At 50.6% G+C, this 25805-nt stretch overlaps 1 protein-coding gene across 1 annotated transcript; it reads right to left on the reverse strand.

The window, feature by feature from the left end:
* Positions 1-510: 510 nt before the first annotated feature.
* LOC108160462 lies at positions 511-25054 on the reverse strand. The gene is made up of 9 exons (XM_017294476.2): positions 24310-25054; positions 14622-14947; positions 5299-7303; positions 4622-5231; positions 2241-2441; positions 2014-2174; positions 1509-1952; positions 1139-1445; positions 511-1077 (listed from the first exon to the last, which is right to left on the reverse strand). Exons 2-9 carry the CDS (start codon positions 14713-14715, stop codon positions 880-882), a joined length of 4020 nt encoding a protein of 1339 aa, XP_017149965.1. The 5' UTR covers positions 14716-14947; positions 24310-25054; the 3' UTR covers positions 511-879.
* Positions 25055-25805: the final 751 nt, after the last annotated feature.

Below are 25805 nucleotides of genomic sequence, written 5' to 3' on the forward strand. Positions count from 1 at the left end.
GGGACGGAGCGATGCCCTGCAGTGGAACGAAGTTTCAGAAGCGTGCCGGACGAAATGCGTTTTTCGTTGGCTGTTGAGTGTTGAGTGACTGCGAATAATTTATTAGCTGCGTGGAAAAACAACTTATGTTGAGTTCTCCACCATCTCCTGCCGATTCCTGTTGCATGCTGCATACAGGCGGGAGTCGTGGCCGTGGGGCTTGGTCGATTTTTTAACGTCGGTCACGGCCTCTGCAACAGATGCGTCCACCAGATGCATTCAATCTAAATCAAAAAACATTCAATCGCCGTTCGAGAGTCACTGTCGTGCGGTTGGTAACTCGACTAAGCACAGTTGTAGAGCCACTGTGACATGGGCTTGTGTAAAATACATGTAACCAGTGTGTAGAATAGGTGTTTAGAAATGTAGATGTAGAGTCGATGGCGACAGTGGGATGGAAAAGTGTTTGGCGTTCAAGAAGCGCACAGTGGACTGGAAAAGTGAACAACAAAATACTATCCGAAGTTGAGGTTCGTTTAAGTTAAAATCTGGTATTTTATTAATGTATAATTATTACTGGAATACGAATACGAATACGAATACGATTACATTTTACATTTCACATTTTAAAAATATGACGAGAATTGCAACAAGGGTTAAAGAATTCCTACAGACTAAGCAAAGGCATACATCCATATCCCCTCACATCATCTCCTCTCCTCTCCCATCTGGGATCCATCTGGGATGCTGCAAGTGATTAGAAATACGTTTTCGTCGGTTTCGAATTAAGGATTACGATTAAAGGAAGGCTTGGCGTGGTTACTCGGGGACAGGACAGGACGGGGCGGAAGGGGGACAGAGCACCGGCAGTGGAGCAGCTCGGAACGGAGCGGTGCTCTCTCACTTTGTCTTGGCGCTCCGTAAATTCGATGCGGAGAGCACGGACCGGGGCGGAGGCGGCCGATCCAGGCTGTCCATGTGGTAGCGACGCGACGGCGTCGACAGCGTCGAAGTGTCGTTCTTGCGGCCCAGGCGACTCAAGGTACTGGCACTGGTGGCTCCATTGTGCGGCGGCGGCTTACGTGGCAGTGTGGACATCTGCAAAGGATAGGGGGGCATGAGATGCTAGAGAAGGACAATCCAGGACGGGGAAACTCACCCGCTTGTTCTGCTCCTGCGAGTAGTTGATCTCGTAGCCCTCGCTGATGTGCTTGGGCTTCCAGGGGGCCAGCATGGACACGGACCTCGATACGGTACGCGTCATGGGCTGGAGAGGTGGCGGCTGCTGCGGCTTGACGGCTCCTGCTCCTCCCTTGCGTAGGTCCTCGCGCGATACGGAGCGACGGCGCAGGTTGTATGGCTGTGGGATGTCGCCCACTGTGGTGGCATGCAGGTAGACAACGCTTCGCTGGCTGTGAAGACTGGACTCGCCCTCGGTGCCGGAGCTCTCGGCCGGAAAGCGATCCCTGGAAAGGAGTTTCCCTTAGAGCCATACTCTCTAACGGTCCGAAAGGAGCCCAAGGACTCACCTGCCGTAGCCGACGTTTTCCTGGCCCAAGCTGGAGAGGAGTCCCCGACGCTCTGCACTACGGGCGGGCTTCGGTGGCCCCATCAGCGGGCGGTCCTCGAAGCGCTGGCCCCGCGGCCCCTCCGCTGCCGATCTCTCCAGCGACATGGCCCTCTGCGTGGAGCTGCGCTTGTGCCGCTCCGCCGGCTCTGGCTCCGAGCCGCTCTCCGAGATGTCATGGAGTTCGCGGGAGCGCGAGTAGTGCCGCCGCTTGCGGAAGTCCACCTCGTCGCTGCCGTTGTCCAGGTGCTGCATGGAGCTGGCACGCTGCCGACTGCTGACTGCTGATTGACCCTGCGACTGCCCCGAGAGTGTGTGGCGATAGTCCCTCGAGGGCGGTGGTGGACTGCGGTCCAGATTGTAGGCACTCTGCGAGTGCTTTGACTGGCCCAGAGACGGACGGCTTCTAAGGATTGGAATTGCACATTTAGATGAGTCCTATCCAAAGGGACACACGGAGGGCTTACCTGGGCATACTGCTGGCCTTGGAGATGGTGGGTGGATTGGAGTCCAGATCGGTGTCGCCAAAGAAGCGCAGATTCTTGGCCGGAGCCGCCGTCGCTCCGTTCCGCTTGCTGCGCTTCAGGCTGGAGGTGTTCTCACTGTGTCCATTGACAGACACATTCAGCTAATGGAAGAGACAGCAGGGGACTAAGAGATGGTCCATCTTAGGTTATCAAAGGGGATCACTCACCTCCTTGGGACTGCTCTTGGCCCGCCGATCCAGGGACTTGAACCAGCTCGTCTTCTCCACCTTCACCGGGGATGGCGTCGCCGTCGCCTCCTTGGTCTTCTGTGAAAGTTTCTTGGGCGGCTTATCCGCCGAACTGCGCTTCAACAGCAGGGGACTAGCTTTGGGCGTGGACAGTCGGCGTCGCATCGAGATATCGATAGTCTGTTGGTAGGAGGGGGGTGAAGGGAAAGGGAGAGATAAAGATAAAGGGTTTTCGGTTCAACAGGAGAGGGATTTATGTTTTGCTTTCGCTTTCGGGTCAAAGGTTTACGTCACTTGCAACAGGTTGTGGCCTATGTGGGGCAGGTGGCCTTTGCACGAGCCGCATGGCTGAGATACGAAAATAAACTTGTTTTGCCTTTTGTGAACGCGACGACTGTGAGTCGACAGTCGGCACTGTTTTTGGCCGGCCCAATGAAACTTTGGCCCACTTGCGGTTGGAACTGTATTAGGCAGGCGATAGAGAGAGAGAGGGAGGGAGGGAGGCAGGGGCCGAGTGATTGGTTAAGGCCACAATGGATATATTGGATATCGAGTAAAGGTTTCATTCTCCTTCGATTGCGACACCGATTGCCCCTAAAGTGGATTGCCACTAGAAGATCGAATGGAATGTCGCGCCACAATCGAACCGCGATCCGCGATCCGCGATCCGCCATCGAAGCACCCACTAAATAATCAAATATTCAAATACTTAAATAACCCCCAGAACCCGACGCTCAACGATCGATGCTCGAATATAGTTTATGGCCAAGTTGGGGGCCCATAAATATTCAAACAGAATTATTGACACAAATTTGTTCGTGGTTTCTTTTTCGGCATGTAGAATCTTTGGGAATGAATGGCCAGGCACTTAACGATTTCTTCGGAACACTTCGGGCGGCATGTTTTTATGAGCAGGCCCCCGTGAATAATGGCAACGCATTGTCCCAGAGATTGGGGCATGTATTTACCACCGATCGATGCCTCCGCGATCCCTTTCCATTGCGGGGTCGCTCGCACGCAAGCAGAATTTTTGACAACGGTCAGATGCCACACCTTTCCCCGTGTGTGCTTGCAGAGCGAAGAATTGTGTAAGTGTGTACTCCTGCAGGATGAGACATGCCGCACTCTTGGATTGAGGCTGATTGTGTGCTCTTTTCGGGCCGGGTTGGGGTTGGGCCGCGCCGCCCCCACACGGGACATCCGGCAGAATCGCAGAATGGCAGAACGGCAGAGCGTGCGAAAAGTGGCAACATCCTCTGGCCGCTCTTAGACTTGGCCAAGAAACGCGCTCAAGCATTGAAAATTAGCTTGCAGCACGCAGTGGCAGCAGCAGCAGCAACAGCCGTTGCAAGTTGCATGTTGCATGTTGTGCAATATGGACAGCAAACACCTCGACAGTAGCTCAAATCGTTTTGGAATCCGAATCGGATTGGGAGTGCGGGTCTTAGCCAAGTTTCTGAGCCATTTCCCCTCCGCTCACCGCTTGCCGCTTGCCTCCGACTCGATCTGTTTGTCGTTTCGCTGTCAGCTTTCTTAATTTGCGAGCAAGTGACAGACAGACAAACTGACTGAATGACAGAGTGACAGCGGCTGCGTGGGCCCTGTTTCTACTTCTACTTCTACTTCTGGCTGCCTGCCTCCCAGCACCCAGCACCCAGCACCCAGCACCATCTCTGGCTTTAAGCCCCACTCTTGACGCTTTTGTTCTGGCTCGAAAATTTATACGACGCCTCGTCGCCTGAATAGTTTTCGTGTTAACGTTTTCGTTTCGTTTGCAATCTCTATTTGGCCAGTTGTCGTTTATTATTTAAGCACAGTATCTGTCTGTGTCGCTGTCTATGACGCTGTCTCTGTCGCTGTCTCTGTCGCTGCCTCTCGCATTCGAGTATTTCTTTATGGTCTTGACTGTTTTGATTAGGTGCGCTATTCCATCCGCTGTGGCAGCCCCCTCCCGTTTCCGAGGCCAGGCCGAGATGTGCCTCTAAGTGGACGTGACGTCTTGTCGTCTTGGCCTGGCACCATTTTCGGCTAGGAACAAGAGCCAGTATTGAGACGAGACGAGAGGCGACGCCCACCCGCCACCTGGACGCCCATTGATGCCCCCCGACTTGAGCAGGAAGTGGACAAAGACAAAGCAGAACAAACCCCGAGACCCATCGACGCAAGTCTTGATTAATTCGAAATTAATAATAGTCGGCCATGACCAAATGATCGTCTGGAGGGTCCCCGTACCCATAGCCCCGCCCCGACCGATCTCCATGGGTGAATGAACTCTGGGTGCTCTGGGTGCTCCGTTTGTGGCGCCATCAATTGGGCATTAGACCTCCCCCAAAGGGGAGGGGGGGATCTTGGGTACTCACCTTTGGTTCGCGTGAGGTCTCCTCGGCTAGGGCCTGATGCTCACGGTAGCGCGAACGCATCTCCTCCTCTCTGACCATATAGCGCTCCCTCTCCTTCTCCCTCTCCTTCTCCTTCTCCCTCTGCTTCTCCTTGTCGCGGCGACTCAAGGTGCTGCCGTTGCTGTGACCGTTGCTCAGGCGCTCCTTCTTGCCACTGGAGACGTTGCTGCCACTGCTGCGTCCGCTTCCGCCGTGACTGCCACTTCCAGCGCCGGTGAACAGCTGTTTGACCATCTCGAAGCCCCCCAGCTTCTTGTTGCGCTTCAGCGTGCTGGAATCCTCGCGAGACTGCGTCTGCGACTGCGACTGTGACTGCGACTGGGATTGGGATTGGGAGTGCTGCTCGCGTCGTCGCAGGGTGCTGGTGGCCACCGGGTACTTGTCCAGATGCGGATCGAAGTGGGAGCCATCGTCGATGGAGCGCTCCCTGTACACGTAGCTGTTCTCCCGCCGCAGACGCGCGGGGATGGCCTGTCGCTGCAGCTGGCGCTGCTGGGCGCTGTCACGGCGCTCCTTGCGCAGAAAGGACTCGCACGACCGGATGTCATCGAGGGCCGTGCGCTTGCGCCATCTGGAAAATGGGGGAAAACAGAAAACATAGAAAACAGGGGTTTTTCTCGGGCAGAGCTGCCACTCACCTTGTGGTTAGATCCCCGTTGAAGGACTCCTTGCGGAAGTCATTCTCAATGCCCGAATCGCCCTTGTCGAAGCTTCGCTGCTGAAGCTTGTCCCGCTTGAGGCTGCTCTGCCAGTGGTCCTGCGTCTGGTGCGACGAGGCCGCTGTCTGGTGCTGCTGGGCGCGCAGCTCTGGCGAGGATCGGTAGAGGTCCGTGCCGCCCGTCAGCTGCGAGTCGAGGCTCTTCGGCTCCTGCTCCAGTCTGTCCGCCGAGTTGTAATCGCGTTCGCGCTCCCCGATCCGCTCGCGGTGCCGCGACTCCCGGATCTGTCCGTCCTTTTGCGTCTCCCGCACGTAGGTCTCCTTGACGCCGCCGTGGCCGTCATCGTAGTACTTTGTGTGGCGGTAGCGCGACGTCTTCTCCATCTTGGGCAGAGTGCCGTCCACCTGGGAGCGCTCCTGCTGTGGATACTCGCTGGACAGCTCCGGCCTCACGGCCAGGCGGTGGAAGCGCCGCTCTTCTTCTCTCTCGGGACTCAGGTAGACACGAGCCCTATCCCTCTCCCGTTCCGGCTGTTGCTCCGCTCTGTGTAGGTCCCTCTGGCGCTCCAGAGTGGCGACTCCCTCCCCGAAGCGGCGGGTGAGTATGCGGGTCTCCAGCTGCGCCCTCCTGTATCCCAACTCGTCCAGATACGGCGACGGACTGACGCTGCGTATCACGGGCACAATGGGCGGCTCGGGCCCCCGCCTGGACGCGTTCGGGTACTCGTCCTCGTAGTAGACCTTCCGCGGCTCATAGCCCAGGCCCTCGTCCTCGTCGCTGAGGTTACGGGGACTGAGCTGCTGCCACGGGGAGGGCGAGTGCGAGTGCGAGTGCGAGTGGCTCACTCGAGGGGGGAGCGGAGCTCCACCGTTGGAGGTCGGGGAGTAGCTTCCCTGGCACTGCTCCTGTCCGGGACTGTGCTGGGATCTGTCGTTGGTCCGCGGCGGCCTGGGCGGGGCATACTCCCGTTGAGGGGAGCGCATGTCCCGGCCCAGAGGTGACCGCTGGCGGGTCTCGTCCAGCGGACTGTGGTCCAGCTGGGCGTAGGTGATGCCCTCGTTGGGCCGGATGTAGGAGAAGCCCGGCTGGCTGATGTACGGCTGCGGAGAGAAGCGCTCCATGGACAGGCGCTTCACCAGTCCGTCCACGGTGCGTCCCTTGGTGAGGGGCAGGCGCTCCGCCGGCTGCTGGGAGCTGTGCATGTTCTCGTTGGACTTGGCCTTCAGGGTCTCGATTCGGTCGCGTATGCCCGCCGATATGGAGGCGGAGGTGGAGGCGGAGGAGGAGGGTCCTCCTGGTGCAGGCGGTGGCTCCCGCTTCAGCAGAGAGCCGTCTGGTTCCACCTGGGAGCGGCTGCGGGTCAGCAGTTCGCTCAGTCCCGACTCATCCTTCTCCCGCAGGGTGACCGCGTCCGACTTGCGCCTCTCGCGCTCCCTGAAGTAATCCTTCTCGAAGAAGTCCTCCCTCTGGGCCTGCTCGATGATGGGACTGAGCTGCTGCTTGGAGGCGGAGGTGCTGGCGGCTGTTTCTGGCCTCTTGGTTACTCTGCTGCTGTCTGCGGGACTGCGCCCGCCCACATCACTCTTGCTGCGCACTAGACGCCTGGCGCCGCCGTCCTCGAATCGCGGATCCCGCTCCAACTGGCTGACATTCGAGTCGCTCTTGCGGCTGAAGAGCCCGAAGATCGAGGGCCGTTTGCTCGCTGGCTTCTTGGTGGAGGCGTCGCTGGCACTCCTGGCCACCGGCTTGCCCTTCTTCTTGCGCGTCGGCAGCGAATGGAACCTCTGGGCGTCGCTGGCGCTCTGGCGCTTCTGTTTGCTCCTAAAGTTCGATATATTGTCCCCGTTCTCGGCCTTGCTGTGGTGCCTGCCCGCCTGGGCGATGACCAGTGCTGCCTCCTTCCTAATGTCCGCTGGATCGATGTCCGGCGGCAGTTGGTGGTAGCTCTGGACCGGGCTGGATTCGTATTCGCTGGGACGCTTGCCTGTGGGGGGCAGAGAGGGAAGGGGATTAGTTCCTCGAACTAGTTGCTGGCATAGTACATGTAATGACAAATTAGCACATTAGCCAGCCGATGATGTAATATCTGAGCCACAGCCACCAGTTGGAAGAGACAGCCGCCCGTCGCTTGGGCCACAAGTGTGAATTGGCCACAGCTGGCTGCTAAATAAGGCAACCCGTCCAGAGTCCCCCAGTCCACCAGTCTCAGCCAGTCCACGTCCACAATTCAGTGCCAGAGCTGATCGCGCAGGTCTAACAATGGATCTGGCCCACGTCTGTCGGTCTCTCGGCCTCTCGGATCGGATCGGGGGCTCTGATGTGATGTGATGCGATGCGGTGCGATGTGTGTGGAACGCTTACTCTGTAATCGGGCGCTGTAAGCGCTAATGGCCATTGAAGAAGTATCTTCTTTGCAGTCCCCAGTCCCTGCTGATCTATCTGTCTGCCAGTCTGTTCTCATAAAGATTCCTCCACTTCCTCACTTTTTTTTCATAATCATTATTATTTAATACGCCGAAAACAACAGCAAAAACAACCACACAAGCACACACACACACACAGAGAACGAAACACGAAAAAGAAAAGAAAAACGTGCCAGAGAAGAGCAAAACTAGATTTTCTGGCCAAGATGCGTGATCTCTCTGCCCAAACAGTCAGACAGCCAGCCTTCTCGTTGGACCTCTGGAGATCCCAACGAGATGATGAGGGATCTCTTCGATCGCACTCTTTCGCATTTCCCCTCTACGAGGCCTGACCTTGTCTCTAGATCAACACGAGATCCCGTCTCCGGCAGTCGCCAGATCGCTGGCCGTGCTTGACCATTCACCTGCACAACCTGTCACATTTTATGGGCACCCCACAAATCGTTGCTGGAGCTGAAACCGCTCCCACATTCGCCACGATTCGTGGCAGCCAAATGGCAAAGTGACACCGATGTCTAATCGAAACTCAAACAACAATGAATAATGACAGAGAGCTGGGCGTGTCGTGTGCCAAATTGGTTTAGGCCAAATGGGATTGAAAAACTGGGCAGAGAGAACCAAAGGGAGTTTCCATAGAATCGCAGAATGGAGAAGGAATGCTGGGGGAGTGGAAAGCTTGGAAGGCATTCCTGCCACTATATGTGGCAGCTCTTCATCAGCATCTCGCAACCGGCTGTCAGGCGCTATATGTGTCAAGGTGAAATGTGGCCGTGCTGCAGCAGCAGCAGCAGCAGGGGCACCCATGATGCGATCATGATGGTTACAAGGTTTCGTTTTGTCGGGCAGCACATCGCACATCGCACATCGCACATCGCTGGGGGCGTTTTCTGTTGGTTTCTTTCTTCTTTTTTTTTGGGTGGAGTGGGGGGGGCAACAGGAAAACATAAATTCGCACTAAGCGACAGCATGGCCCGAGCTTGTTGCTCGAAGCAGAATCTGAATCTGAAGCTGAATTCAATGTCGGGTAACCGTAAAGTCGTTTCCCAGAGACAGACTGGCTTGCCTCTCTGCAACCTCCGCTGCCGCTGCAGTTGATTGATTACCAACTGCGAAAAGGCAAAGGCGAAGGCGCTGAAAGCCATTCATTAATCTAATCATTGATCCACTTAATGGACGCCACGCCACGCCACGCCACGCCACGCTCCCAAGGGGCTCTATGATTTCCAAATGATCTGATCCCTGTCCAGGTCCCATTCCATTCCGTTCCATTCCCTGCGATCTCCGATCTCTGCGAACCTTTTTTTCGTTCGCCGGTGACTTGGAAAAGTTTTGCGATAAAATATCTGATCCACTTTTCCCGACTGCTCGCTCCGTGTGCCCCCGGGGGCAGTGGCAGGCTGTGTGCCATTGCTGCTTCGGTTCCGGTTTCGGCTCTTGTTGCACGTAATTTGGCTGTCGTGATAGCCAAGGTGAGCCTCCACTCAGCCGCCTGCCGCATGCCACAAAACACACTGACCAACTTCCAAAAAAAAAAACCCAAACCCAAACCGAAACCGAGACAAAAATCAACTGAAACTCATATAAATAATGAAATCTGCGCTTTGTGGCACGACTTTCACTTGCCACAAGGCGGTTGTATTTGTCTTTCGTGGTGGGGTGGGGGGGAGGCAAGGCCTGGTCCTGTTTGCCGATGGTTTTACCTCAGTTTAATGATACAACGCGCGGTAATTGTCTGTCGATGATGATAATGATGATGATGATGCGACCTCAACTCCGCTTCATTAAGAGCAACCAAAACCACAAAGACACACAGCCCCCTTTCCATCCCATCCCATCCCATTCCCCACCCCATCCCCACCAAAAGATAGCAAAACGTTTTAGTTGGCAAAAATGCTTTATCCCCTGCTGCTGCTGGCCATGTCAGTGACAAGATAAGGTCGAGTCGAATGTCTGCTAAATGGGAATTCACCCGCATTCTGGTCTGCCCCCTGCCCCCTGCCCTTCTGCCCCTGCCCCTGCTACTGGTCTAGCTCTGGGATGGATCCAAGGATGGGTCCGTGCCGTGGTCTCTGTGGCATGCTAAAGATCTGCGCGTAGGCTGCCATGGGGTATTTCAATTAACCGAAGAGCGCACTTTCGATTTCGTTTAAAAAGCATCCGATGCCGATGCCGATGCCAATGCCAATGCCGCTGCCGCTGCTGTGGCCATGGCCCTGGCCATGCTTTATCTAGCCCTGCGACAGGCCGCATTTATTTTCCGTATGAAAATAATTTAATGCTCTTCGCTGCTAATCGTCTCTGCCCCTGCCCCTGCCCCTGCCCCTCTGTCGCGGTGGCTCCTCCACCTAATCACATCAAAAGCGGCGCCGCGTCCTTGAGTCCCTGCACAAGTATGCAAATGGGCGTGTTGCATTGACATGATCCCTACGCCCCCCACCGCCCCTCCCCATCGATGCCGGCTCCAGTGCAGACTCCAACTGGAAACCCAATTAAAATTGCTGGCTGCCCATTCCCGTGAGTGGGGAAGGGCAAGGGAACTTTCGCCCAAGAATCGACGGAGGCGAAAACAAAAGACTCTGGCGACAAACTCGTTTCACCCTCGTCGCGGGAGAGCGAGGGATAGAGAGAGCGAGAAGCTGTCAACAAAAAACAGACAAAAACAGAGTTAAAGAGCTCTAAAAATAATCTGCGACTCATTTCAATACACATTTCGATAAACAAATGACGCAATCGTCTGCAATTCCAATTCCAAGTGAGTTTTGCGTTTTCCCCTTTTATTTTTTTTTTTTTGTCATTGTTTTTGCGACAACTGAAGTTGAGAATTGATCGACAACTCCATTTACCCGAAATTTAGCCGAAACAGAAATCAAAATTCTTAATATTCCACGGGGCACACACACGCCGGGGGCACGCTATTGCCAATGCCAATCAGGCTGAGAACACCCGACTGCGTCCAGTATCAGCCACGACTGAAAGCCAACAAGCGAACAGCCAGCACAGTCTCCCAGTCCCAGTCGACGACGACGACAACAACGACTGCCTACGCCAATGTCATTCCGGCCAAAAGCCAACACAGAGTCAGAGCCAGAGCCAGAAAATAGTGCGAAATTTGTGGGCAGGCAAGCCAAAAGCCAACTTATTAATTAAGTCTGCTCTGAGGCAGAGCAGAGCACACAGAGCACACAGATATTATTCGAATATAAAACAAAATGTATGCAAATGATGTATTAATAAAAAAGCATAAATGGCATTTTAATAGCAGCCTTCCCAGGCCTTCCCAAAGATGGCACGAGCAAGGCAAGAGCAACAGACCCACACTGAAAGACTGTTAGACAAACAGACTGAGACAGAGACAGAGGCTGAGACAGAGATACAGACAGCAAAAATAACCAGTCGACGGAGCAGTCGACTCTTTTTGACAAAGTTCGCACTCGGGCAAATCAAATGTGGAGCTGTGGTGCTGTAGCTCTGCGGAGAGTAGGAAACGTAGCAAATCTCATAATAATGACTTGCTCTTTGCCTAATTAAATTAATTAATTAAATGTGTATGATCTCATTAAAGCGCAGTCGCGCAGCCGCCACATAATAGGGGGAAATGTTGCGGCATACCGGGGAAAAGGTGAGAGCAGCTATTACGCAACGGTGGCAACTGTACTTGCGCCTGAAGCCTGAAGCCTGTAGCCTGTAGGCAAACCAGAAACCGTCCTCCCAGCCCACGCTTCTACTGGAGGTAACGCTGTGGACTTGTTCTCGCTTAACGCTTTTTTAATCGCCCATGAAAATTATGTCATCGACATCGACATCGACATCTCTCGGCTACCCAGATACTCGCTCAGAAACATGTACACGAACACACACCTGCTGCCAGACAGAAGGTCTGTCCGTAAGGACGTCTCCCAAGATTGGCATTATTTCAAGTACGAATAAAGGAAAGACAACAGCATTGTCCGCCTTCAAGGAAAGTGCATCGGAGAGCCACCAGCTGCTGGCATCAGAGACGAGCGACCCACGACTCGTTTTAGCCAAATTTGTCGCTTCGCAAGGTTGAAAGCTGCATAATCGAGGCTTGCCTGTTCCAGCAGCAGAGCATCAGAGCAGCCTCAAATTAGTCGTCTTTCAGTTTATTTCTCTCGTTTTACAGTCAACAACTTTGACTTTTGACTGCACTGTAATTTAGCCGTAAATTCACATGTTAACTTGTGTGTGGAGTGGAGTGGAGTGGAGTGGAGTGGAGTGGAGTGGAGTGGAGGGCAGTGAAAAATGCTGCCATGTGCCTAGCGGGCGAATAATTTTCCTTCATTTTCTCCTTTGCTGCTTTGTTGCGTCAAAATTAAATCATCATTAAATCTCTGTTTTACACATAATTGCTTTAATTTGCATGCTAAAACAGCAGAGAAAGAGTGACTGAAATTCGTTTTCAAGTTGGGGATTCAATTACGCTAAGCGTTCGTGACAGATGGAGAAGAAGGGGAAGAGAAAAGGGCCAAAAAAGGCCAGAGAAACAACTCCCATATCCATGGGCTGGCAGAGAGATCTTTCGGCAAAGAATCGCATAAAGGTATATAGATATTGCCAAAGAAACGAAAGGCAGAGCCCAGTAACTACTGTATCCTTGTATGCCGAGGAGTTCCCAATGAAAGAAGCTACTTAATAAGGGTCTTTCCACAGAGATTGGTGACCCCGAATCTCATATATTTGCCAAAAAACAAATTCAGAAACTCGCAACTCCAATTAAACGTCTAATTAAAATCAATTTGATCTCATTTGTGGAATGACATAACGATGGCTCTCCCTGGTGGACTGGTGGATTGGTGACCCCGACAGAAATCACAGAATCTGAAGCAATTGAATGGCAGATTGCCTCAATCTTGTTACATTTTGGACCTCGACCTCGACTAGCAGCAGCATTTAACTAAACAAATTCAGAAATTGCAATTAAATTCATTAACGTCAAGTCAATTAACTCGTGGGTAACCCGAAATGGCAGGCATTTAAGGCTGCGCATTGCGCATTGCGCAACGTCGAAATCTGGTCCATAACCATTTTGGCAAAAACCGACACACAGACAGACACTTTCAGCTTAGCCATAAGGACTTACGAGTATGGTTAATTAGCAATGGAAATCCATAAGGAAATGCCAGCCGGAGAGTGAGTACTCACTCGTATGGCCATTGGCAGTACTAAAATTGGGGAACAGCAGAAATACAGACAGACGGACAGACGTGAGCTGAGGTGAATGGCTGAGACTCAGACTGGGGACTGGGGACTGGGGACTGGGGACTGGGGACTCGAGATCCCCCTCTCTGGCAAGTCTAAATAATTAACATTTGTGCAGGTTTTGTCATAATCAATTTTTAATTTCTCCATTCCCCCAGCAAGATCACGACGACAGTTGCCATAAATTCCATTCAGCTATGAAATAAATCCCATGTCGTTGCTGTCGCTGCTGCCAGACATAATCATAACAATAATAATATAGTCGAAGCCAGGTCCAACGGGGGTAGGACGGACACAGATACAGATACAGATGCAATGGGTCTTGGTCTTGGTCTTGGTCTTGGTCTGTCTCTGGCTCTGGGGTCCACTGGAGTCCGTCCGATGTGCCCCCTGTCCTCCGACTGAGAGATGTGCAAAATGATACTGCAGCTGACTGCTGGCTGGCTCTCTGCTCTTGCTGTAGCTGTTGCTCTCTGAGCTAGGAGTAGTTGCTGCTGTGCTGCCTTATAAAATATCAACTTATTTTAAATAGTTATATATGGGGGGGAGCTCTCTACTTTGTCTCGGAGTGAGTGTCAGTGCGAGTGTGCGACTGTATCTGTGTTTGTGTGATGATTATTCTCAAGGTAAACTACATTTTATTGTTGAGGCGGCTTTGTTATTATTATTATTTTTATCGCTTTTGGCATTCGTTCTGGCTTTATTCGCCCACTAGCACGAGGTTTCTTTTTGTTTTTCTTTCTTTTTTCCCCCTCCACATAGAAAACCTCATGTGTTGTTCTTTTTTTTGCACAAATGAATGAAAACTTCAAGAGTTTCTCAATGTTATGCAACCGAAGATGGAAAGCCTCTGGGCCATCCATCATGACTGTGTGTTAGAACCCCTCACTGGCTGGCTGACTGGCTGGCTGACCAACCAACTAAATGAGTTGCATTCGAGTGTTGTCGGACAATGGAGGGGGGGGTGTGGTATGAAGCTTGTGTGGGCTGCAAGCCTCCGTCATTGATTGACCAAAATTGGGCCACACACCACACAAAAAGAATAAAGACTTAAATGCTACAAGCGGTGGGGGCTACGAAGCTGTAGATACCCTTAAAGATCTATAGTAATACATTTTCGCACAGAATTATAGAAGTTTACCATATCCAACAGACTGCCGAATCTGAATAAGATCGGATCATTACTTTAGTGATTACGCGCTTACTTTTATCTCTGTCTCACACACTCTTTTCCTCGTGCAGTGTGCGCGCTCTGGCGGAGTAGAGCCGCGTTCCCGCTCATTCCCTAAGCGCATTCTATCGTCTCGGCATAATCTGTTGCAAAAGTCTAGTAGGCCACACAACACTCTTTGCTAGGGTAGACAATCGAAGAGTTAGATGGTAAATTATGGGTACGTATCGTATACATGTTAGATGCCACTTGGTTAGTAATTTTTTTGTGTTGTTGGATCGTTATTGATGAGTTTTCTTGTGGCTGGTTTTTTGCTTAGAGTATCATTAGAGAGAGGGGTTCGTGTTGTTGGTTGTTTGCTTTGCTTTTTGCTTTGTTTTTTTGCTTTGTTTTGGATGATGCGCGTGTTAGTTATTTACTAGCTATTGGGGTTACGCTTTTGCGAGGGAGGTTGCTTCCTTATCAACACACACACACACACACACACTGACCTATCCGCTTCACATGGACGTCCCGATTGAAGCTGACGCGCGGTCCACCATTTGCTGTTGTTGCTCCAGATTGTTGTTGTTGCTGTTGTTGCATCTTAGATTACTGGATTCTCCTCAATTTGTAGTTGTTCTCCCTCTCTCTCTCTCTCTCTCTCCTCTCTGTCTGTTTCTCTTGATCTGTCTTTGTATTTCTCTCTCCTTTTGGGGTATCTTCTTTCTTTCGGAAGAATCGAAACCCTAAGTGAACTCTTTGTGTGACAGTCTCATCGAACTGCTTGAACTTTTCGCATTTTCCATTTAAGCAGGGCAATTTAAATGGTTTTCAGCTGCAAGAAGAAACAATTCTCAAATAGTATATAACTCTGTTCTCTTTTGGAGGGGGTTTTTCTCTGTTTTGTTTGGGTTTGTTATTTGTTTGTTATTTTGTGATTATTTTCCATCTGATTATCGGATTATCTGATTATCGTATTATCCAGCTCGAGTTAGGATCCACTTCAGTTCGCTCCTCTCGTGTTTGGTTTTAGTTTTAGCCTGGTTTTTATTTGTCTTGTGTTTGCTTTTGGGTTTTAGCTCGTTATGGATCTGTATTTATGTTTTATGTGTACTGTACACAGGCGATAGAAAGTGTTATTACAATTGCATTTGTTAATCCATTTCGGGGGAAGATAAGTAGATAAAAAGAAAGCACAGCAGCCAAAAGAAGGATTACTCAAAGATACCCCCACACAGTAAACCGATAGTAATATCTATTAAACATTTGAATGTATCTTTAGTTTAGACACAGTCAGTAGATCCACTGGCTATTCCTTATTTCCTTTCACACTTTTCAACATTTCAATGAGTGTTGCGCATATCCGCCCCCTCCTCTGCCCTCCTCCCCCGCAAGGGTACAAAAGTGACAGCAGTCAAATGAATAATTGCCAATTAATTCGTATTCTTATTCTGATTCTGATTCTGACTGATCCCCCAGTTTCGGGAGTGGGACCCCAATCGAATCGGCTTTTATTTATTTATTTTTATTTTTATTTTTATGGTTTTTTGTTCTTTTTCCCAGAGTAGCGTAGAGTGTTCTTGGACAATTACAAAAATAGACACACGATGAGGGTGCTCGGTGCTTGGTGCTGCATACGAGATTCAAATTCGATTTGCCATTGTCACAGCGAGGGGACCAGACCAGACCAGAGGCCAGAGACCACAGCAGAGCGGAGAATGGAGAACGGAGGACTCGCCAGGTGAGTTTTCCAGAGTGCTCTGTCGAGTGCTTGCCCCGAGGAGTGGAGGGAAAACTGTAGAAATATTGATTGCGATTGAGCAAACGCGATAATATTCATATTTGAATACGGAGAGCACACAAAACTCTATTTAAACAATGCACCATGCCCGAGGAGGAGCTTCGGACTCCCCCTCCCAGAGTGGATCCCCCAGAAGAACGTCCAGTTTAGACAACAGCCCCATAGACACGCACACCCACCACCCAGGCGTCGCACACATGCACGGACTGCGAAACGATGGACTCTTTGGGTTGGGCACAGCTCGGATACTCTTCTGAGACGCTCTCCGGCTGGGAGGAGACTGGTAGGACGATGAATGATTCTTCAGTCACTCCTTGCGATGGGAAGAGCATAACGAGGGAGCGCGGTAATGTGTGGAAAGTGCACGTCTATTATGGCACCTGGACAACGGCCTGGGCCAGGGCCAGGGCCAGACCGATTCGCCTGGTCATTCACTTACTGGCTTACTTACTCGAACACGGGGAAGGAGCCAGGCCAGGCTTAGACTGTGAGGCCTTTCCGCTCTAACAAGCACAATCGCCCGGCTAGACATCAATGGGCAACATCGTCTGTCTGATCATGGCCACCGATGGACAGACACAGGGGCCAGGCTCCGGCTCAGACCCAGGCTCTTCGGCCATGCCATGCCATGCCATGCCAGGCATGGTTGGTGCGGGGGGGGCGAAACGCTGCAAGCTGCCAATAAAAATCCTTTACCATATAATTTGAGTGCGCATGCGTGCGCCCTGACTTTGATGGGAAGCTGAAGCTGAAGCTGGAGCTGTAGACTTGGCAGATGCCGATGTCTGATTCCTGATGCCGATTGCTGAGCGTTGATTGCGCCATGAACGTGATTTGTTTGTAAACACGCATTATTAAGGTGTAATAAACATAAAATTTGTATCGCTTCGCGGACCTTGGAGTCAAAATCAGAGTCAGAGTCAAAGTCAGAGAATCGGACATGGAGTTGGAGATGGAGTTGTAGCCGTGGTTTTTGCTTGGCGTTGGCTCTCGGTGGGGACACCAACGTCTTTCAATTAAACTAAAATGTCTAGACACACAATGTCTCACTCAAGTGCAATTTTATTCTAATTTTCGAGCCCGCATTTGCATTTGTGGCTAATTTCGAGCAGAATTGCCTCAAATTATACAAATTACATACATGTACGTACATGGGAATGGGAATAGGATTAGATTAGTGCGCAGAGTAAACAATTTAGCCATAAAATGTCTGCCAACACATCCCACAAAGAACAATAATCATTCTGAACTTGAACTTTAACACGGCGGTAATGATAGCAAGACCCCCAAACCAGAGACCGAACCGAACCCCAATCCGTACTCCTCCTTCAGCAGAGTTCCTCCTCCAGCAAGAGCAACAGCAACAGCAACAACACCGTGTGCCCGTGTCAAGTGAAACCAAAAGTGCGCCGCAATCCGAGGCACAGGCAAAAGCAAACAAACGTCTCGCCGGTTGCCCACTTTGCGTGTGTTCCCAGCGGTTGCCGCCGCTCTGACCTCTGGGGCTCTGGGGCTCTGGGGTTCGGGCCAGGCCAAGGGAGAACGAGCCGTGCACAGAGAGAAACAAACCCAAAGAGCGGCCAGTGGGCACTATATGAAGCTGGAAGTGCCACTTTTATGGCCCATGCCCATCAAACCGCACACATCCGAGTGCTTATTCCTTTCAACGAGAGAGTACCACAACTTTTCTCTGAGTGCAGTCCGGTCCGAGTGAGATAGACGAGTGCGGCCTTTTGGTATAGAAGTGAAAATGAAGGTGTAGTCCAATTTGTAAGTATGGCCAAGCCCTGTGGCCATTCAAAGTCCAAGTTATGCAAAGATCAGCCACAGCTCCGACCACAGCTCCTGCTGGTGCGCCCCAGCTTCAGATCCAGCTCCAGCTTCAGATCCCTCTGGAGTTGGGAATCAATGTGGACTGGACCTTGTCTAGCGCACATTTTTCCATGCGTGCCTCGCCGAGCCTCGCCGAGCCTCGCCGAGCCGCTTTGTTGGTGGCGCTCGTTCGCGTCTTCGACTTTGGCAAATACTTAATTGCATTTCGATATCTATGCTCAGGCATCTGTGAGTGAATGTGAATGCCGCCGCCGCTCAATACCCCAGACAGGGGACGGTCGGACAGCCAAAGAACGCGCCGGCGCTGTCTTTGGCAAGAAGGTTCGGGTTCAGGATCGGGATTGAGTCTGGGGCCCACTTCCAATGCGAATGCGAATGCGAATGCGAATGCGCGAGGTCTCTGGCGAGTTGGAGCTCCAGACAGACAGACAGAGAGGGAGAGAGAGCGGATAGAGAGGAGTGGCGTTCGGGGGTATTGTCAATTCTTACAACTAAATTCCCCTTGAGTCGAGCGTGCGCTTTACTAAGGAAATTAGTAATTGCTACTCCCATTTAGAGCCATCTATGCGAGTGTGTATGAACGTGTGGCATTTGTAAGATGATGACAAGACGATCACGATGACGATGACGATCACGATGACGAGTTCTCGGCTCCACTGTCGCTGTCCAGCGCCCACTCGCTTGGGTTCAGAGGCGTCGTTCTCGGTCTCGCCCCAGGGGTCTGAGCGGACCAGAGAGTTGGCTAATGAATGGATAGAATGATGGGAATACCAAATGAAAAACGAAATTTGATTCATCTGGAGAGTGGTCCCCCTTTGGGGGGACCCACCATGCCCACCAATACCGTTCTCTGCCAATGCCAAATCTGGCCGCATTGTCTGTCATCGCTTCTGTAGTGCAGTGCCGTCGTTTTCACGCTTTGTTAGCCACCTAAACTGTGCGAGTATCTCTATCTGTGTATCTGTGTATCTGCTGGGTGCCGCTTAGAGGAAGCTTCCCTCCCTTTGTGTCGCCTCGGACTTGGACACGGTTTATTATGTGTGTTAGAAGGTTAATCTTTGTGGCATTACATGGCAACTTTTTCCACCATTCCGCCATTCCACCAAGGGTGGCCAGCAGTTGCAAGCCGTAGCCAGATGCCGGAAAATGTGAATCAATTTCTCTCCTTCGCGCGAGTAGTTTTTGCATGATTTATGTGCTCTTCTCCGCTTGAGTCCGCCGCTGGGCCCGAAGAGATTTCACTTTTTTCAAACTCATAATTAGCGTCTATCCAGCGTCCATCAGTGTCTCCGTGGAGTACATACAGATCCGGAGGTACGAGAGATACCTAAAGGGGGTGTCTGGGTCTGGGTCTGGGTCTGGATCTGCCATTCTATCCATGTCATAGCTGGTGGCTGGGCGACTTTTAACCTGCGCGAAAATCAATTAGCCACACAAACACCGAATCTACGGACGGACAGTAGAGAGTTTACATCGATCGATCGATCAAAAGTCGAACAAGAAATCCACTTAAGATCTGGGCCTGGGAGCCGGATCGATCGCCAAACGAGATGCAAATGAAATCATGTGTAAGTAGGTAGATCTATGATCTACGTCTCTAGCTCTTTCTCGTGTCACGATGGGTTCTCGTTTAGCAGGGGAAGCCCTCCAATAGGCTGTGATAGGGTGTACGTGCACTTATCATCACGTTCCCATCTTTCTGCTCCACTCTCCCTCCGACCGCTTGTTATCGATTGAATTTATCGACAATTGCGCGCAATTATTGAGTTGTGCAAAAGAATCCACAAAACACGAAGCGAGGCCAGTCTTTCTTGGGAAATCAATAAAAGCAGCAACCGTCGAAAGTTTCCGGCAACGTCTCAAGCGCGGTGGCAAAGGTCAGCAGCGCCGCGCCGCGCCGCGCCGCTCATCCCATGCCATCTCTTCTCATCCACGAAAAGAGCCAAAGAAAACGAATGTTTTGGAGGCCAGGAGGACTCCGCCTCCGCCAGCGCCTCCTCCTCATCGCTCGTTGAGTGGGAAAAGGGTGACTCTGCACGCGATGCTGGCGATGCTGCCGACTGTTTTCCCTGGATACCTTCTTTGGGTCTGTAGTGCATGTCATAATCAACGGTGGTGCGGTGCATACCATCTTCCGCCTTGCATAAGACACCACCGCCACCACCGGGAGGGAGAGTTTCACTTTTTCCATCTTTCTTTCTATTTCTGTTGTTGGTTGCCATTGTCGCTGCTGCTGCTGCTGCTGCTGCTGCTGCCGGGTAATTAATGGCAATCCGTCCGGATAGCGGTAGCCAACAACCAATTTATGCAAATTTCAGCTAATTGATCGCCACCAGGCATCCAGCTCCAGAGATATCCAATTCGATTCAAAGGCTGATTGACAGAACAACGACTTTGCCATTCATTCGGTTTCGATGGGGATGATACTCCTCCCCCTCTGGTTCATTGATATGCAGCTCCCAAAAGCTGGGGTGGGGTTTCATGCCCCCAAATGTTGTTGACCGCGAATCAAACGGTCGCAAAACTCGAGTCTCGAGTGGGGAATACAAAGTACTGGCGCTTTCGACACTGCCCTTAAAAGAGTATACATTTACGTATCGTATCGGATCGTATATATTTTTGTGTTGGTGTGTTTTTTTTCTCATTGAGTAATGTAATGCAAAGAGTCAATGCGGTCCGTCGGGCGCTTATTACATTATGAAAGCGTTACAAATCTCTTTGAAGCTTCGAATAAGACACTTCAGATGGGGCCGCGGCCAGTACGTGATAAGGCAATGAGACTGCCGCTCCGATGACGACCCATCGTAGACCACAAATCGGGGCTCATTAACATTTCCAGCCATAATGGGTCCAGTTTGCTGTCTGCCTTCTTCTTTTTTTTTGTCGAGCATACAGATAATTTATGTGCATGTAGCAATGTCGCTTGGTCAATGATATCATGATGAACGAACGGCCCACGCCCCATGCCCCAGAGCGGGACCCAGTTCTACGAAATTCGTAATTGGCTTGCCCCAAAGCGGCGAAACTATCAACCAATACATCAATTTAATGACTTCATTGAAAGCATTTTCGCCCCAAAGAAGAGAAGAGCCCAAAGATTTCGAATTTCGGATTTTGGATACATTTTATTCGAAGCTCAGAACGAGAGGGAGAGAGAGAGAGGGTGAGAGAGATCTTCCAGCTTCCCAGCGTTATCGAAAACTGCCCTGAACCTTACCCGTTTCTTACCTGTTTCCCAGGGCGTCGGATTGCACCTGCGCAGCGACACTTGATATCCCCCAGAAAGGTCACCCCAAACACAACGAACCCCAGAGTCTTACGGGCCCAGACCCAGACCCAGACCCAGACCCAAAAGCACACAACAAAATTAAGCCAAACGAGCGTGTCAAACGCCGTTGATTTGCTATGAATGGAGGCGGGGGCCATGCGGGGCAGAAGTAAACCCAATTGAGATCCAAGTACTTCCGCAGCAGCAGCTCTATGGAGTGTCGTATGCCGTTTACCGTTCAATTCGATTCCCGCGCTCCCACTTCCGCCGACCGACAGAGGCCTCCCCAATGCCACTCGACGGACTCCAAGCGCGGACCCCAAGATCGGCAAATGTTTTGCCTTTTAAATGAAATGCGACCAAATCAAATAATTTGTTAACACTGCCGCTTAAGTCAACAGTTAAACAATCAGCGGACCGGACCGATCGCCGGACGATCAAGTGTCTGTCTTTCGGGCCGTTTGCGATTGCGCCATTTGACAGGCATTGATTTTATTTCGTACTTTGATTTTATTCAGCTTTTGTTTGGCTTTTGGCTGTTGAACCCCCATGGGCAATTAAAGCTGCACGATGCCAAAGTGAATGTGGTTCGATAAGCCAGTCCACGCACCTTCCATCCATCCATCCATCCATCCATCCATCCATCCATCCATCCATCCATCCATCCATGGTGCTGCTGCTGCTGCTGCTGCTGCTGTGGTTGGGTAAGGTCACCAGGGAGGACCACATCGCCGCAATGGGTGTGGAATGACAGGGAAGTGATTGGAGTTTGCTCAGCAGCAATCGAATGGGAACAGACGCAAAGGCGCCATGCGGCAGGGGACACCCATTTCGAATTATAAAATATATGGCAAATATTACAGCGAAAGAGCCATTGAATCTGGGAGTGGGACAAACCCAAATGTACGGCAAACAAACCACTCTGAGTACTCCGCAGAGTTAGTGTTTCTGTGTGTTTTGGCTTGGCAAATAGCTGCATGCATTAGTTCCGAGAAAGAACTCTCGGGCCCGTTCGGGCGGTGCCTGGGCTTTGATCTCAGTGACTAATTGTTGGAGCCGCGTCGCAGTGGGTGTAAGTGCTAAATGCCCGACCGGACACTGACTCAAAGCAGGAAGCTACCCAGCACGAAATGAAATGAAAAATTGAATTAAAAATAAAACCGAAAGCCGAAAATCGAATTGCAGCAGTCGCCTTACAAGCACACATACAAATCATCCTTGACGCAGGCACACCAAAAACGGCAGCCCAAAGACAATATCAAGATACTCGCAACACTCGTAGCCGTGTGTACGGACGGACGGACGGACGGACGGACGGACGGACGGACGGACGGACGGACGGAGGCAACGCAGCTTCCCAAAAAACGAAAATGAGACAAGCCGTAGGACTGCATACATGGCAAGGCTGTAGACCTTTTTTGGCCACATCAACAAAAGCTGCTTTTTGAGAATTTTCCATTTTTTTGTTTGCTTTGCTGTCGCTTTTTTGTTGAACAAACCGCCTGCCTTCTACCCTCCTGCCGCCTCCTGCCGCCTCCTGTGTGGAGGTTTCGTTTAAATTGACGTTTATTTCCAGACGATGGCGGTCGAAACTTTCGAATTTTGTTCGACTTTAATGAGGAGTCGAGTTAATTTTGCCCGGCATTTGAAGAGGCTCACAAGAAGGAGAACGAGAGCGAGGACAGCGCCCAAGCAGCAGCTCCCGAGAGTTCTGTTCTGGAACTTGCAGCACAGCAAAACGAGGTGTTTATCGAGACACCCAACACACACACACACACACACACACACAATCAGGTATCCATATGTATATTCTGCTATTTTATGTACAGATACAGACAGACTTCTGACGTCATTGGGCATTGGCAGTGGCATTGAAGTTCAAGGTTAGGTTGGTGAAATCTTTGGCGGCAATAAACCATCTCCCCCGCATACTATACAAGTGCATAAAATATATATGAAAATGAACTAGAACAAGTTGAAAGAAAGTTTTGTGGATCCTTTCAAACAAGAAACAGCGATTGACCCCAGGGCCATCAGGTCCCGATCTATAGACAGATCGAGGAACCAGATTAGGGACTTCTGCAGAGCTTCGGTTTCCCTTTATCTTCTCCAATATATCGACTTTTAAATTATAAGGTTTCGACGACTGTTTTATAATTAAGCAAAATCCACACAAATAACAAATAACTTTGAGCCTGAATTCAAATGTGCCGATTCTCTAGCCAATTACTTATGTATATTTTGCCAAAAACCCACGAAAAAACAATAAATTTCAAACTCCTAATCGCATTAAAACCCAAACTAATGTAAATGCTAAAGTTTTTGTGTCGAAATATTTGCAATGCTAATTCCCAAGAACTTGGATCGCCCAGAAAGAACATATAATACGTATATATAGAGGGCTAAGATTGAGGAATATGTAAACGATCTCTCAAAACTTTCACTCAACATTGAAGTCATCATTGAAAAATGTTTGCTTTCTGTTCAGTGGGGAGAGACCTTCAAAATTCTATTTCTATTTCCGCCCCAAACAATCGAGACGAACGCATTTCAGCGGCCTTTCAGCTCTCCATCAGAGTCGAGCTTTTATTAACATTAGAATTGGTTATTAATTTGCATCCACATGCAAAGCTCTCCACCGACTGATCGTTAAGCATATTTCATATTAATGTTTGGAGCCCAAAAAAAAACACAAAAAAGGGGGGGGGGGAGAGGGGAAACGGCGAAAGAAAGTAGACGATATTTGCGGTCGGGTCGGCTCTTCTTCATCGGGAATCTTCTTCGCCGCCGAATCGTTGAACCCCCAAATGACTTCCAATTAACCAGATCGGGCGAAAGGTTGCCCAGATCAGGCGAAACGAAATGGGTTTTCGAGTGGCTTGCGAGTGGAGTGCCAGCAAAACTTCTATGCGATCTGACTCATGGTCGTGTCTTGACTTTCGTTAGTGCGTTGGCTGTGCTGTTGCTGGTTGCTGTTGGCTGTTGGCTGTTGGCTCCATCCTATATATGGCCCAGAGACAGACACACTCACACACCCACCCACATGGGCAAGTGTGTAACTGGGACAGCCTCATAAAAGCTTAGATCTAAGATTTGGGATTTGGGACTTGGGATTACGAATCTGAATTATTCAAGGCAGCATAGAGTAGAATCAGAGAGCCTTAGTCTTAGCCGGATTTAGTAGGAAAGAGTTTTGCAGCTTCAGTTTGTTATCGGAGTGGAGTACAAGCATCTACTGCGTTAGAGGGTGTGTTTAGAGTTGTTCTACTGTAGTATCGCTCACTGTTCGACTCACCTCAAAACAGCATTCCGCCTATGTGTGTGTTCGTGTTGGTTTTTTTCAGTTCAAGTAATTTGCGCAGTTCTAATTACTTATTTGTTTGTTTGGGGGCGGAGGGTGGGGGTGGGGTGGCTATTATTGGGTGGGGTTATTGTCGCTCTTGTCAATGGTGAGGGCGACGGCGATGATGTATCAACAACTCACTCGTTAGGTGGCACACAAATGAGTATACATATGTGTTTCACTTGCGAGGTGTCGTCGCGGAGTTTTTGTTTTCGGAGTTTGCGGATGCACGTCAAATTTTAATTAGTCGATACCGAAATGGTCTTTGGCCGAAACACAATTCATCGAATAACGTTTGCACAATTTAAGCGAACATTTATCACGATTTGTATTTGTATTTGAGTTTTTGCCTCAGCTTTAGCTTTTTTGCAATGCGCACAAAGTCGTCGATTTGTGTGGGTTGTTGTCGAATCGAGACTCGAGAGCGGTTGAATGGACGTGTCGATGGTCGGGTCGAATCAGTAACCCAGCTTTTGGTTGTTGTGGGGGGAGTCAGGGTTTGTCGTGGAAGATGGAGTCCGGAATCCGGAATCCTCTTCAGTGGGGTGTTGGGATCTTGGGATGTTGGCAGATGGGCGCTGGCCAGTTCGTTGTTCGCTTGTGGGCTCTGTTAACTAGGCTCGAACGCGACGCAGTTTCGTTTTGGTGGATCGGCAATGAGCGGTCGCGGTCACGTCTGAGAAGCGACTGAAGCTGGCAGCCACTACAGCCGTTGATGGGGCTCAGCACGATCTCTGGCAAAGCTCACACAAAGAGAACGGAGACCGAGAGAGCGAGAGCTTAATGAGCCGAGGGCAGGTAAACAAGTGCCGAATGTGACGAAGGTAGCAAGCAAGGTGCATTGGTATACGTAAGGTGAGAAATTGATGAACGCCAAATGCGAATGCAACAGCAAGGTGCTCTCTGGCAATGGCCTCACCGTGTATTAATACACCTTGCTAACAAGTAGCCGGCATTTCGAAAGCCCCAACCAAAGAGAGAGAGAGATCGAGAGAGCGAACGAGAGCAAGTTTGTGTTCTAGACTCTTTCGTATGAATCGGAAACAAGGTGCGAGTACGAGTACGAGTACTTGGGGGGAGCTTTGTGCTGGTAGTGGAAGTGGAAACAAGTGAAACCAGATCGCCCAAACATTCTTGAGATGTTTTCCTACGTGCCCAGGCAAATATGAAAATATGGTTAGAGTCGGCAGATGATATTCCAGTTTTGACTGGCTACTGTACGCTGGCAAAGCAGTGACCCTAGCCCCCGCCCCCTCGCTGCCGCGCTCCCTATTAAGGCCACACCCACTCATCAATCACTAGTCATTAAGACCCAGCACTAATTAATTCATCTTCTAGATACGACGACCATTCGGATCTGCGGAACAGGGCGCTAATCTCTGGGTAAATAAAAACCATTCTGGACATGTGTCGTGAACAAAGCGTAAAATATTGCCACTCGGCCCGAG

The sequence above is a fragment of the Drosophila miranda genome, chromosome 3 (genome assembly GCF_003369915.1).
Source record: "Drosophila miranda strain MSH22 chromosome 3, D.miranda_PacBio2.1, whole genome shotgun sequence".
Classification (NCBI taxonomy): Eukaryota; Metazoa; Arthropoda; class Insecta; order Diptera; family Drosophilidae; genus Drosophila; species Drosophila miranda.